The 14,123-nt window shown below is 41.7% G+C and overlaps 1 protein-coding gene across 1 annotated transcript in view; it reads right to left on the minus strand.

Annotated features, from left to right (window-relative positions):
* LOC130356424 (CUB and sushi domain-containing protein 3-like) overlaps positions 1-14,123 on the minus strand; it is a 136,182-nt gene that overhangs the window by 95,169 nt on the left and 26,890 nt on the right. Inside the window, exons 3-4 of the mRNA XM_056557955.1 lie at positions 11,264-11,449; positions 3,163-3,351 (exon numbers count right to left, since the gene is read on the minus strand). Of these exons, the coding sequence (XP_056413930.1) occupies positions 3,163-3,351; positions 11,264-11,449 (375 nt within the window). The remainder of the gene's footprint in view (positions 1-3,162; positions 3,352-11,263; positions 11,450-14,123) is intronic.

Here is a 14,123-nt window from a genome sequence, read left to right on the forward strand (position 1 = left end):
ACCTCTGGACAAGTGCCATGCTGTTTTTTGGAGAAAGGAGCCATGTTTTTCTAATCCAGGCTAACCCTTTTAAATGAGCCATACTTTATGAGGAGATGTGCTAAACAAGTAAAATTTATTAGCCAGAGGAGTCATGTTTACAGGTTAGTTTACTGCTCTACAAAATTCTTAGTATGTGCACTTCATGTACAATCTATGGTCAAAATAATAACTTGTGCCTGTAAGCCAAGTAGACACCTGGACCTGAACTATTTAATAACCTGATATTGCCTTGTAAGCCAATTTGTAATTTAAAGCCAAAATGTGAAGTATGACATGATTTACTTTGCAATACTGCTATGGTGAAAAATAGAGGTTCTTAGCTTACCATTCGGCCAAATAGTGTGTACCATCCCACCACGATAAGGTGACCTCATTTGGGACGGACCTTACACTATGAATATTCCTCTCCTAGGCTAGCACGGAGCCTCAATTTCTGGGCATGTAAGGTCTAGCACATCCCCTACCTAGCATTAGGAAGTGGCTGCCTCAATGGTGGTTTGTGCACTCCACCCATTGTACAAGGTAGGGGATGTGCTAGACCTTACATGCCCAGAAATTGAGGCTTCGTGCTAGCCTAGGAGAGGAATATTCATAGTGTAGAGTCTGTCAAGTGAGATCACCTTATTGTGGTGGGATGGTACACCCTATTTGGCCAAATAGTAAGCTAAGAACCTCTATTTTTCACCATAGCAGTATTGCTATGCTGTAAAACATGTCATATTTCACATATAGATTAGTGCTAACAGTGTGCTGCTGTTATCCTCTTGTTTGGACATGCACTGCTAAAGTCAGTGATTAACAGTGGCTTTTCTTTCTGTGGAATTAAACATTGTAGGCTCTGCATCCATATGTGCACATTTAGGGTATATGAAATACTCACATTAAACCAACAGCTCTCTTATATTTATGACCATCTAACAAATTCTGGTCCAGGCTTGTAAAATCGCAAAAGACATGATATTGTGGTTGATTTTTTGAACCGTACAATGGCTGCTTTTCAATTAAAAAAACAAGCATATTTTCTACTGAACTCTATGATAAAACAAGCCTTTATTCATTTTACAGTCAAACATTTACGGCCACAATATGTCCTAAATGAAAATAACCATTTTTGTGTTTTAGTAATAAAAAAAAAAAATATGGCTACAAACAGTTTAAAAACATGCCAACCTGCTAAAAATACCTCTGTAATTTCAAACATTAAGTGACTGAAAACAAAATGTTTTAAAGGGTAACTCCCACCATCCTATTTTTTTTTTTTTTTTTTTTGCTAGCCTGTTCCCCCCCCCCCCCCCTACGGCACTACCCTGTATCCGACTGCTAGGACACTCCGCAATCTCCTGCATGGCATTGAAGCTCTCCTGGTGCATGGAGCAGGTGTCTACTTGGCACCTCCTTGCATCTTTAAAGTATAGAAGAAGAAGAAGAAGATACACGATTGCAGCGCTCGGGTATCTCCAGTTCTGCCATATTGATACATGGATGGGATGTGTCGAGAGCCAGAGCACCCTGCTGGTCCTTACGCAATCAGATACTTTTTTTTTTTCCTCCTTACATTCTAAGATCCATAACTTTATTTTTTCGACTGACAAAGTTGTATTAGGGCTTATTTTCTGCGATATGAATCCGTACAATTCCAATGATACCAAAATTGAATAATTGAATAAAAAAAATAAAGAAACTTTGTTCATTACCATGTTCTCACCTCTATAACTTTTTATTTTTCCACCTACGAATGTGTTTTGGGGTTTGTTTTTTGCGCCATGAGCTGTAGTTTTTAACGGTACCACTTTTGTGTAGTTCTGGCTTTTTGATTATTACAATTTTTTGGTGATGTAATGTAACCAAAAATAAGCAATTTTGGCGCTTGGAATTTTTTTGCGATTACGCCGTTCACCATGCAGGATCAGAAACATAATTTAATAGTTTGGACATTTATGCACGCGGCAATACCAAATACGTGCATTTTTTTTGTACAGTTGTTTTATTTAAAAAAAACTTTGAAAAGGGTGGTGATTTGGATTTTTATTAGGGGAAAGATTTTTTTTTTTTAATATTTTTAAAAGCATTTTTTACTTTTTATACACCCACTTTATGCCCCCCCTAGGGGCCTATCAAAAGCCATCATCAGATGGCTTACATAGATCAATGTAATGTTATTGCATTACATTGATCTATGAAATCTGTGCTCGATTGCCAAGGGCTGCCAAAGGGAGCCCTAAGCAATCTCAGAGCCAGGGAAGATGCCCAGGACACAGTAAGACCTCAGGCTTCCCTACCAACTTATAGCCCCCCAGCGATCACATCGCGGGGGGGGGCTATAGGACCACTAGACACCAGGGAATAGGGGAATTTGATGTTTAAATGCCGTGATCTGTATAGATCACGGTATTTAAACAGTTAAATGACGGACATCGGCGCGATCTCCGATGTCCGTTGTTACCGGCAGATGTCAGCTGCTGATAGCAGCGGACATTTCCCGGTCATGATGCCGACCCCCGTCATGTCCGCCCACCCGACCTATGACGTACATGTATGTCATGGGTCAGGAAGGGGTTAACAGTGTCCACACCTAGCTTAACACTGCTGATTTGTCAGCCTCATATTTATACTGAGAACCACTAATTATTGATATCCAATGACTATGGAAACCAGAAGATACTAGGTTCAACAGTAACTGTAATAATGCTCTGTCTTGGGTTCACGTTTCATCCTTTTACATTGCTGGGCCGCAATCGCTTAATGAAACAAAGTAATGGTGACACTAGTCACTTTACCACTTTAGAACGCATGGGTGGTAACCTTTAATCCCTATTACTATTCAAGATCACACAAGATTTTACATTCCGCTGGTATTACTGCATACCCAGAAGACCCTGCTTGGCTATTATCGTGGTATTTAGCGGTCTTTGGGATGCTGTGCTGTTATTTTAGGAGTGCTATTTGGGTAGCATTGCGTAAATAAAAGCACAGGTCAGCTTTCATATTTCATGAGCTCTGGTACAATTAAAAAGAGTTGTGAGCGGTTGTTATGGGCAAAAGCAAACAGTTTTGGATTAGGCATATTAATAAACCTAGGTTAATCTACTTGGACCATCAAATAAATGAAGATCTACTTACGTGTGCAAAATTCACTTGGAACAGACCATGTATAACTGTCCAGGCAGACAATGGAATTGTTTGAGCGAGGCACACGTGAGAAACCCAGTCTGCAGTCAAAGCTTACTTTTGTACCCGGAAGATAGATATCTTTAAGATCACTGTCTTTAGGCACTGCATAAGCTAGTCTTTCAGGATCACCACAAGCTCCTAATGAAAAAAAAAAAAACATGAAAATATTAATAAATCAAATATATAACCCCTGAAAAGGACACAGACCATTTTGGCTTTAACCCCTTCAGGACCAAGCCCATTTTGGCCTTAAGGACCAGAGCGTTTTTTTTCACATCTGACCACTGTCACTTTAAACATTAATAACTCTGGAATGCTTTTAGTTATCATTCTGATTCCGGGACAGTTTTTTCGTGACATATTCTACTTTAACATAGTGGTAAATTTTTGTGGTAACTTGCATCCTTTCTTGGTGAAAAATCCGTAAATTTGATGAAAAATTAGAAAATTTTGCATTTTGCTAACTTTGAAGCTCTCTGCTTGTAAGGTAAATGGATATTACGAATACATTTTTTTTTGGATCACATATACAATGGGGGATATTTATCAAAGTTGTCTATGTCCCGCATCAATATAGACCAAACTACAGAGGGTTAGTCTGGTCTATTGTGCACCTAATTTATCAAATGGCGCACAGCTCTTGATAAATTCTGTGCACAGACTGCATGATCTATGCTTTAGTCTATATTTAAACCTGCTCCAACATGGTCTGACATTTCGGCGTACTTTCAGCCTATGCGACTTGTCGCTGAAAAGTCGCTTTTGATAAATTCAGCACCAATGCATTTTTCAATGCATTTCAGTCTAAAATAGACTTGCATGCATCATGTTCTAATAATCCTCTAGAGCAAAAGTTGCAGAAAAGTCGCACATATTTAGACTGCGACTTTCTGTGCGACAAATTTACACAAGAAAAAACAGTCTAAATCCTTTGATAAATCTCCCCCATTATGTCTACTTTATGTTTGCATCATAAAATTTATGAGTTTTTACTTTTGGAAGACACCAGAGGGCTTCAAAGTTCAGCAGCAATTTTCACAAAATTTTCAAACTCGCTATTTTTCAGGGACCAGTTCAGTTTTGAAGTGGATTTGAAGGGTCTTCATATTAGAAATACCCCATAAATGACCCCATTATAAAAACTGCACCCCTCAAAGTATTCAAAATGACATTCAGTAAGTGTTTTAACCCTTTAGGTGTTTCACAGTAATAGCAGCAAAGTGAAGGAGAAAATTCAAAATCTTCATTTTTTACACTCGCATGTTCTTGTAGACCCAATTTTAGAATTTTTGCAAGTGGTAAAAGGAGAAAATCTTTACTTGTGTTTGTAGCCCAATTTCTCTCAAGTAAGCACATACCTCACATGTCTATGTAAAGTGTTCGGCGGGCGCAGTAGAGGGCTCAGAAGTGAAGCAGCGACAAGGGGATTTTGGAGAGTACGTTTTTCAGAAATGGTTTTTGGGGGGCATGTTGCATTTAGGAAGCCCCTATGGTGCCAGAACAGCAAAAAAAAAAAAAAACACATGGCATACCATTTTGGAAACTAGACCCCTCGGGGAATGTAACATGGGATAAAGTGAGCCTTAATACCCTACAGGTGTTTCATGACTTTTGCAAATGTAAAAAAATAATTTTTACCTAAAATGCTTGGTTTCCCAAAAATTTTACATTTTTAAAAAGGGTAATAGCAGAAAATACCCCTAAAAATTTGAAGCCCTATTTCTCCCGATTCAGAAAACACCCCATATGGGGGTGAAAAGTGCTCTGCTGGCGCACTACAGGTCTCAGAAGAGGAGTAGTCACATTTGGCTTTTTGGAAGCAAATTTTGCTCTGGGGGCATGCCGCATTTAGGAAGCCCCTATGGTGCCAGGACAGCAAAAAAAAAACCACATGGCATACCATTTTGGAAACTAGACCCCTCGGGGAACGTAACAAGGGGTTAAGTGAACCTTTATACCCCACAGGTGTTTCACGACTTTTGCATATGTAAAAAAAAAAAAAAAATTTTTTTTTTTTTACCTAAAATGCTTCTTTTCCCAAAAATTTTACATTTTTAAAAAGGGTAAAAGCAGAAAATAGCCCCCAAAATTTGTAACAATTTCTCCCCGAGTACGGCAATACCCCATATGTGACCCTAAACTGTTGCCTTGAAATACAACAGGGCTCCAAAGTGAGAGCGCCATGTGCATTTGAGGCCTAAATTAGGGACTTGCATAGGGGTGGACATAGGGGAATTCTATGCCAGTGATTCCCAAACAGGGTGCCTCCAGCTGTTGCAAAACTCTCAGCATGCCTGGACAGTCAACGGCTGTCCGACAATACTGGGAGTTGTTGTTTTCCAACAGCTGGAGGCTCCATTTAGGAAACAGTGGCGTACCAGGGCTTTGTCATTTTTATTGGGGAGGGGAGGGGGGCTGTGTAGGGGTATGTGTATATGTAGTGTTTTTAACTTTTCATTTTATTTTGTGTTAGTGTAGTGAGGTGTAGTGTAGTGTTTTTAGGGTACAGTCGCACGGGCGGGGGTTCACAGTAGTTTCTCGCTGGCAGTTTGAGCTGCGGCAGAAAATTTGCCGCAGCTCAAACTTGCAGCCGGATACTTACTGTAAACCTCCGCCCATGTGAGTGTACCCTGTACATTCACATTGGGGAGGGGGGGGGGGGGGGGGGGGGGGGCGGAACATCAAGCTGTTGCAAAACTACAACTCCCAGCATGCGCTTACAGACTGTACATGCTGAGAGTTTTAGTTTTGCAACAGCTGTAGGCACACTGGTTATGTATCACTGAGTTTGTGACCTAACTCAGTGTTTCACAACCAGAGTGCCTCCAGCTGTTGCAAAACTACAACTCCCAGCATGCACGGTGCATGGTGTACGGTGACTGCTGAGAGTTGTAGTTTGCAACAGCTGGAGGCACACCGGTCATGAAACAATGAGTTAGGTAAAAAAAAAAAAAAAAATCAGTGTTTCACAACCATTGTGCCTTCAGCTGTTGCAAAACTACAACTCTCAGCAGTCACCGACAGCCAACGGGCATGCTGGGAGTTGTAGTTATGCAACCAGCAGATGCACCACTACAACTCCCAGCATGCACTTTAGCTGTTTGTGCAAGCTGGGAGTTGTAGTTATACAACAGCTGAAGGTACACTTTTCCATAGAAAAAATGTGCCTCCAGCTGTTGCAAAACTATAAGTCCCAGCATGCCCATAAGGGAATGCTGGGAGTTGTGGTTGTCTGCCTCCTGCTGTTGCATAACTACAGCTCCCAGCATGCCCTTTTTGCATGCTGGGAGCTGTTGCTAAGCAACAGCAGGAGGCTGGCTGTCACCACCAACGATCCACGCTGCAGGTCAGTCCCGCCGCCACCGCCGCTCCTGGGGCCCCGATCCCAACAGGGACGCCGGGGATCGGGGTCCCCAGCTCCCGGGGTCCACGTCCTGCACCCGCTCACGTCCTCCAGAAGAGGGGCGGAACGGGTTGCGGGAGTGACACCCGCAGCAGGAGCCCTGATTGGTCGGCCGGCGAATCAGGGCGATTGTGAGGTGGCACCAGTGCCACCTCACCCCTGCTGGCTCTGGCTATTATATTATATCAGCCAGTAGTTCCGGGTCACCAGAGACCCGATTAACCCGGAATCACCGCAGATCGCTGCACTGAATTGTCCAGCGATCTGCGGCCATCGCCGACATGGGGGGCATAATGACCCCCCCTGGGCGATATGCCGGGATCCCTGCTGAACGATTTCAGCAGGCATCCGGCTCCGGTCCCCAACCGGCTAGCGGTGGGGACCGGAATTCCCACGGGCGTATGGATACGCCCTCGGTCCTTAAGGACTCGGAATGCAGGGCGTATCCATACGCCCTATGTCCTGAAGAGGTTAAAGGGGTAGTCCAGTGGTGAAAAACTTATCCCCTATCCTAAGGATAGGGGATAAGTTTGAGATTGCGGGGGGGGTCCGACCGCTGGGGCCCCCTGCGATCTCTCTGTACAGGGCCCCGGCTCTCCGGCCAGATAGCAGGTGTCGACCCCCGCACAAAGCGGCGGCCGACACGCCCCCTCAATACATCTCAATGGCAGAGCCGGAAGATTGCCGAAGGCAGCGCTTCGGCTCTGCCATAGAGTTGTATTGAGGGGGCGTGTCGGCCGCCGCTTCGTGCGGAGGTCGACAAGTCCCCTTCCCGCGGGCTGTCAGGGCTCCGTACAGGAGATCGCAGGGGGCCCCAGCAGTCGGACCCCCCGCGATCTGCAACTTATCCCCTATCCTTAAGATAGGGGATAAGTTGTTCACCACTGAGTCACCACTGGACTACTCCTTTAAGGACAAAGACATTTCATTTTTTCATTCTCGTTTTTTTTTTCTTCCTTGCCTTCTAAGAGGCATAAATTTTATTTTTATTTATCATTTTACCATATAATGTATTACAAATACCAGAAAAAGAATTGGGGCAAAACAAAAACAATGGCAACTACGGTAAAACTGACAAAACATTTTTCTATGCATCAGTAACATTAATACAATACCAAATTAATAAACTTTGCTTTGTCTTACTACTTATAAAACAAAAAAATATATAAAAAAATCTTGCATTGCCAGGTTCTGACAACTACAGAGCAACAGTGGGGCAAAAAAGTATTTAGTCAGCCACCAATTCAGCCATTTCTCCCACTTAAAAAGATGAGAGATGCCTGTAATTTTCATCATAGGTATACCTCAACTATGACAGACATAATGAGGAAGAAAAAATCCATAAAATCACATTGTCTGATTTTTAAAGAATTTATTAGCAAATTATGGTGGAAAATAAGTATTTTGTTAATAACAAAAGTTCATCTCAATACTTTATTATATACCCTTTGTTGGCAATGACAGAGGTCAAACGTTTTCTGTAAGTCTTCACAAGGTTTTCACACACTGTTGCTGGTACTTTGGCCCATTCCTCCATGCAGATCTCCTCTAGAGCAGTGATGTTTTGGGGCTGTCGCTGGGCAACACAGACTTTCAACTCCCTTCAAAGGTTTTCTATGGGGTTGAGATCTGGAGACTGGCTAGGCCACTCAAGGACCTTGAAATGCTTCTTACAAAGCCACTCATTCGTTGCCCGGGCGGTGTGTTTGGGATCATTGTCATGCTGAAAGACCCAGCCACGTTTCATCTTCAATGCCCTTGCTGATGGAACAAGGTTTTCACTCAAAATCTCACAATACATGGACCCATTCATAGTGGTCTCTAGACTGTAGCCCTCCAGATGTTGCAAAACTACAACTCCCAGCATGCCCAGACAGCTGTTTGGGCATGCTGGGATTTGTAGTTTTGCAACAGCTGGAGGTCTACAGTTTAGAGACCACTGCACAGTGATCTCTATACTGTTGCCCTCTAGATCTTGCAAAACTACAACTCCTAGCATGCCCACACAGCTGTTTACTGTCTGGGCATGCTGGGATTTGTAGTTTTGCAACATCTGGAGGTCAACAGTTTGGAGATCACTGTTCAGTTGTCTCTAAATTGTAGCACTCCAGATGTTGCAAAACTTCAAATCCCAGCATGCCCAAACAGCAAACAGCTGTCTCAGCATGCTGGGAGTTGCAGTTGCGTACCTCCAGCTGTTGCATAACTACATCTCCCAGCATGCCCTTCTGTGATCAGTACATGCTGGGAATTGTAGTTTTGCAACAGCTGGAGGCACACTGGTTGGAAAATACTGAGTTAGGTAACAGAACCTAACTGAAGGTTTTCCAACCAGTGTGCCTCCAGCTGTTGCAAAACTACAACACTCCCAGCATGCACGGTCTGTCAGTACATGCTGGGAGTTGTAGTTTTGAAACAGCTGGAGGTTTGCTCCCCCACCCCATGTGAACGTACAGGGTACATTCACACGGGCGGGTTTACAATAAGTTTCCTGCTTCAAGTATGAGCTGCGGAAAATTTTTCGCTGCAGTGCAAATTCCTAGCGGGAAACTCGCCGTAACCCGCCAGTGCGAATGTACCCTAAAAACACTACACTAACACCTAATAAAGAGTAAAACACTACATTTGCACCCCCTTACACTGTCCCCCCCCCAATAAAAATGAAAAACATATTGTACGGCAGTGTTTCCAAAACGGAGCCTCCAGCTCTTGCAAAACAACAACTCCCAGCATTTCCGGACAGCCACTGACTGTCCAGGCATGCTGGGAGTTTAGCAACAGCTGGAGGCACCCTGTTTGGGAATCACTGGCGTAGAATACCCCTATGTCCACCCCTATGAAATCCCTATTTAGTCCTCAAATGCGCATCGCGCTCTCTCACTTCGGAGCCCTGTCGTATTTCAAGGTAACAGTTTAGGGCCACACATGGGGTATTTCCGTACTCGAGAGAAATTGCACTACAAATTTTGGGGGGATTTATCTCCTTTTACCCCTTATGAAAAGGAAAAGTTGGGGTCTACACCAGCCTGTTAGTGTAAAAAAAAAATGTTTACACTAACATGCTGGTGTTGCCCTTTACTTTTTATTTTCACAAGAGGTAAAAGGAAAAAAAGACCCCCAAAATTTGTAACAATTTCTCCTGAGTACAGAAATACCCCATATGTGGGCGTAAAATGCTTTGCGGGCGCACAACAAGGCTCAGGAGTGAGAGCGCACTATGTACATTTGAGGCCTAAATTGGTGATTTGCACAGGGGTGGCTGATTTTACAGTGGTTCTGACATAAACCCAAAAAAATAAATCCCCACATGTGACCCCATTTTGGAAACTACACCCCTCACGGAACGTAACAAGGGGTACAGTGAGCATTTACACCCCACAAGTGTCTGACAGATTTTTGGAACAGTGGTCCATGAAAATGAAAAATGTAATTTTTCATTTGCACAGCCCACTGTTCCAAAGATCTGTCAAACGCCAGTAGGGTGTAAATGCTCACTGCACCCCTTATTAAATTCTGTGAGGGGTGTAGTTTCCAAAATGGGGTAACATGGGGGGGGGGGGGTCCACTGTTCTGGCACCACAGGGGGCTTTGTAAATGCACATGGCCCCCGACTTCCATTCCAAACAAATTATCTCTCTAAAAGCTCAATGGCGCTCCTTCTCTTCTGAGCATTTTAGTTCGCTCGCAGTGCACTTAACGTCCAAACATGGGGTATTTCCATACTCAGAAGAAATGGGGTCACAAATTTTGGGGGGCATTTTCTCCTATTACCCCTTGTAAAAAGTAAAATTTGGGGAAAAATCAGCATTTTAGTGAAAAAATATTTTTTTTCATTTACACATCCGACTTTAACAAAAAGTTGTCAAACACCTGTGGGGTGTTAAGGCTCACCGTACCCCTTGTTACGTTCCTTGAGGGGTGTAGTTTCCATAATAGTATGCCATGTGGGGGGGGGGGGGGGTTTGCTGTCCTGGCACCATAGGCGCTTCCTAAATGGGACATGCCCCCCAAAAATCATTTCAGAAAAACTCACTCTTCAGTACATAAAGTAGAATATGTCACGAAAAAACTATCTCAGAATCAAATTTATAAGTAAAAGCATCCCAGAGTTATTAATGCTTAAAGTGGCAGTGGTCAGATATGCAAAAAATGCTCCCGTCCTTAAGGGGTTAAAGTAGTACAATAAAAACTATATTAAACTGGGCTTCATTTTATTTTGACCTACAGAATAAAGATAATTAAATATTTTACCATAAAGTGCACTGCGTAAAAACAAAACCCCCATAAAAGTAGCAAAATTGCAGTTTTCTTACACATTTTTGGGGTTTTGCAGTACATTTTGTGTTAAAATTAAAGGAGTCATTAACAAGTACAAACGGTCGCGCAAAAAACAAGCTCTCATATGGGTCAGTAGGTGGAAAAAAAATAAGAATTATGGTTTTTAAAAAGGAGGAAATAATGAATACGCAAAAATGAAAATTTCCTGAGTCCTTAAGGCAAAAAATGGGCTTAGTCCTTAGGGGTTAAAAGTTACTTTATAATTTACTAACATATTGTTATTAGTAGGCATAGTTCTGAATGAAAATCCATTTTGAATAGTAAAGACTAAAACAGAGCAAAACAATGTGGATAAGCAAAATGACTCACTTGCACATAACTCAGAGACCGATGTCCATGTGTTGTCATCTTGGCAGGTAGTGGTTCTGCTTTTGCCTGGAAGCTCATAATATCCAGAGTCATGATCACACTCATATATGACTGTATCACCTGCGGCTCCAGAGGTCTCTTTAACGGGCAGTGTGTGCTCTATAACTGGAGGCGGACCACAATCACCTGAAGGGAAAAAACAAAAAAATACATTTAAGGAGTCCGTATTCAAACTAACCTCTATTGTTGTCTAATAAATAAAGTTCTTGTTACTGGTACATATTTAATATATATTCTTAGTGTTATAATGTAAAACAAAGTTATCAGTGGAAGTGTATTCCAAGGCAGTGACATGCTGTTAAGGCAAAGAAATTTTGTGAGCACATGAGGCGTGGATGTAGGAATGCCATTAAAACAGGAGTGCAGGTTTGCCTGGAAAAGATTAGAGCAACCTCTGATATCCACTGTTTAACACTATGTACGCCTGAGCATGGGATTCATGAAATTATATTTATATATATATATATATATATATATATATATATATATATATATATATATATATATATATATGGGGTTGCCTTCTTTCTGTACAGTCCTAACTCCATTTACTCATCAGCATATTTAGACAAGTATGTCCAAATGTAATAGTGGGTACCACAGCCACTGGCTAGTTTAAAGGGAACCTGTCACCTCCAAACTGCAACCCAAACTGGCCTCAGTACCTAGTGGTGTTAAAATTGATTTCTGCCCAAGTCAATATGTAAAGACAGGAGCAACAGTTTGCATAAAATTAACTTTGAACGGCACTTTAATCATATGCTAAAATATTTTCCAGTCACAAGAAACGTATTGAAGATTCTAGTTATGCTGGCCCACCTATAACATGCACTGGGGTCTCACTGACATGGTTTAGAGCAGGACGTTAACCCTTTAGACACCACAATCAAAGTTGATTGAAGTGTCTAAATGTGAAAAAATTCACTGCCAGTTAGCTCATAGGAGCTGATCAAGACCACTGTGGCAAAATCATGGCTTTCAGATCAGCTCAGAGGACGAGCGTCGGGTCCCTACCTGCCTCCGGCTGGTCCGATGGGCGCTATAATAGTGCAGGCAGCCTCAGCAGTCTGCACTAATGGAGTGCCGATAACACTGATCAATGCTGTGCTAAAGCATTGAACAGTGTATGCTTTTGCAAGATTGTATTGTATTGGGGGGACTAAAAGGTTAAAAATAAAAATAAAATTTAATAAAAATAAAATTTTTAACCCTTTAAGGACTCAGCCCATTTGGACCTTCAGGATTAAGACAATTTTATTTTTACGTTTTTGTTTTTTCTCCCTCCCCTTCAAAAAATCATAACTCTTTTATATTTTCATCCACAGACTAGTATGAGGGCTTGTTTTTTGCGCGACCAGTTGTCCGTTATAATGCCATCACTCACTTTACCATAAAATGCATGGCGCAACCAAAAAAATACTATTTGTGTGGGGAAATTAAAAAGAAAACTGCAATTTTGCAAATTTTGGAAGGTTTTGTTTTCACGCCGTACAATTTATGGTAAAAATGACTTGTTTTCTTTATTCTCTGGGTCAATAAGATTAAAATGATACCCATGATTATACACTTTTCTATTACCGTTGCGCTGAAGACCTATAACTTTTTCATTTTTCCGTATAAGCGGTGGTATGCGGGCTCATTTTTTGCGCAGTGATCTGTACTTTTTATTAATACCATATTTGCTTATACAAAACTTATTACATTTTTTATTAATTTTTTTTTTAATAAAATGTTATAAAAAAGCAGCTATTTTGGACTTTTTTTTTTTACGTTCACGCCATTCACCGTACAGGATCATTTACATTTTATTTTAATAGTTCAGATATTTGCGACGATACCAAATAAATATATATATATATATATATATATATATATATATATATATATATATATATATCTCTATATATATATATATATATATATATATATATATATATATATATATATATATATATATATATATATATTTTTTTTTTTTTTTTTTTTTTTTTACACTTTTTGGGGGTAAAATGGGACAATTTACGTTTTTATTGGGGGAGGGGGTTTTTCACATTTTTTTACTTAATTTTTTAACTTTTTTTACTTTTATTTTTACACTCTTATAGTCCCCATAGGGGACTATTTATAGCAACTATTCGATTGCTAATGCTGTTCAGTGCTATGTATAGGCAACCGCATTGATCAGCATTATCGGTCATCTTCTGCTCTGGTCCGCGGGAAGGCAGATAAGAGCAAAAGACTCCCGGAAGGCAGTGGAGCCAGGTGAGGGGACCTCCGTCTGCCGTGCAGGATGATCGGATCGCCGCGGCAGCGCTGCGGGCGATCCGATCATCCTGTTAAGTGACCGCGATGCTGCAGATGCCGTGATCTGTTTTGATCACGGCATCTGAGGGGTTAATGGCGGACATCCGTGGGATCGCGGGTGTCCGCCATTACCGGTGGGTCCCTGGCTGCGATCACAGCCGGGACCTGCCGCGCATGATGCCGGCATCGCTCCGATGCCCGCGGTTATGCTCAGGACGCAAATGTACATCCTGGTGCGTTAAGTACCACATCACCAGGACGTACATTTACGTCCTGCGTAGTTAATGGGTTTATTCACTTTTTAACCCCTTAACTAATAACCCACTTTTCCAATGTTTAACCACTTAAAGGGCTTTTACACCATAAGGTGATTTTAGTACATACCTGCCAGACAGTAATGCACATGCTTAGGAAAGCTCTGCGCTTGTCTTGGGGCTAAATGGCTATGTTCTGAGATTATCATAACATTGTGGCTAGCTTTTTGTTAATTGGTATT

The sequence above is a fragment of the Hyla sarda genome, chromosome 2, assembly GCF_029499605.1.
Source record: "Hyla sarda isolate aHylSar1 chromosome 2, aHylSar1.hap1, whole genome shotgun sequence".
Classification (NCBI taxonomy): Eukaryota; Metazoa; Chordata; class Amphibia; order Anura; family Hylidae; genus Hyla; species Hyla sarda.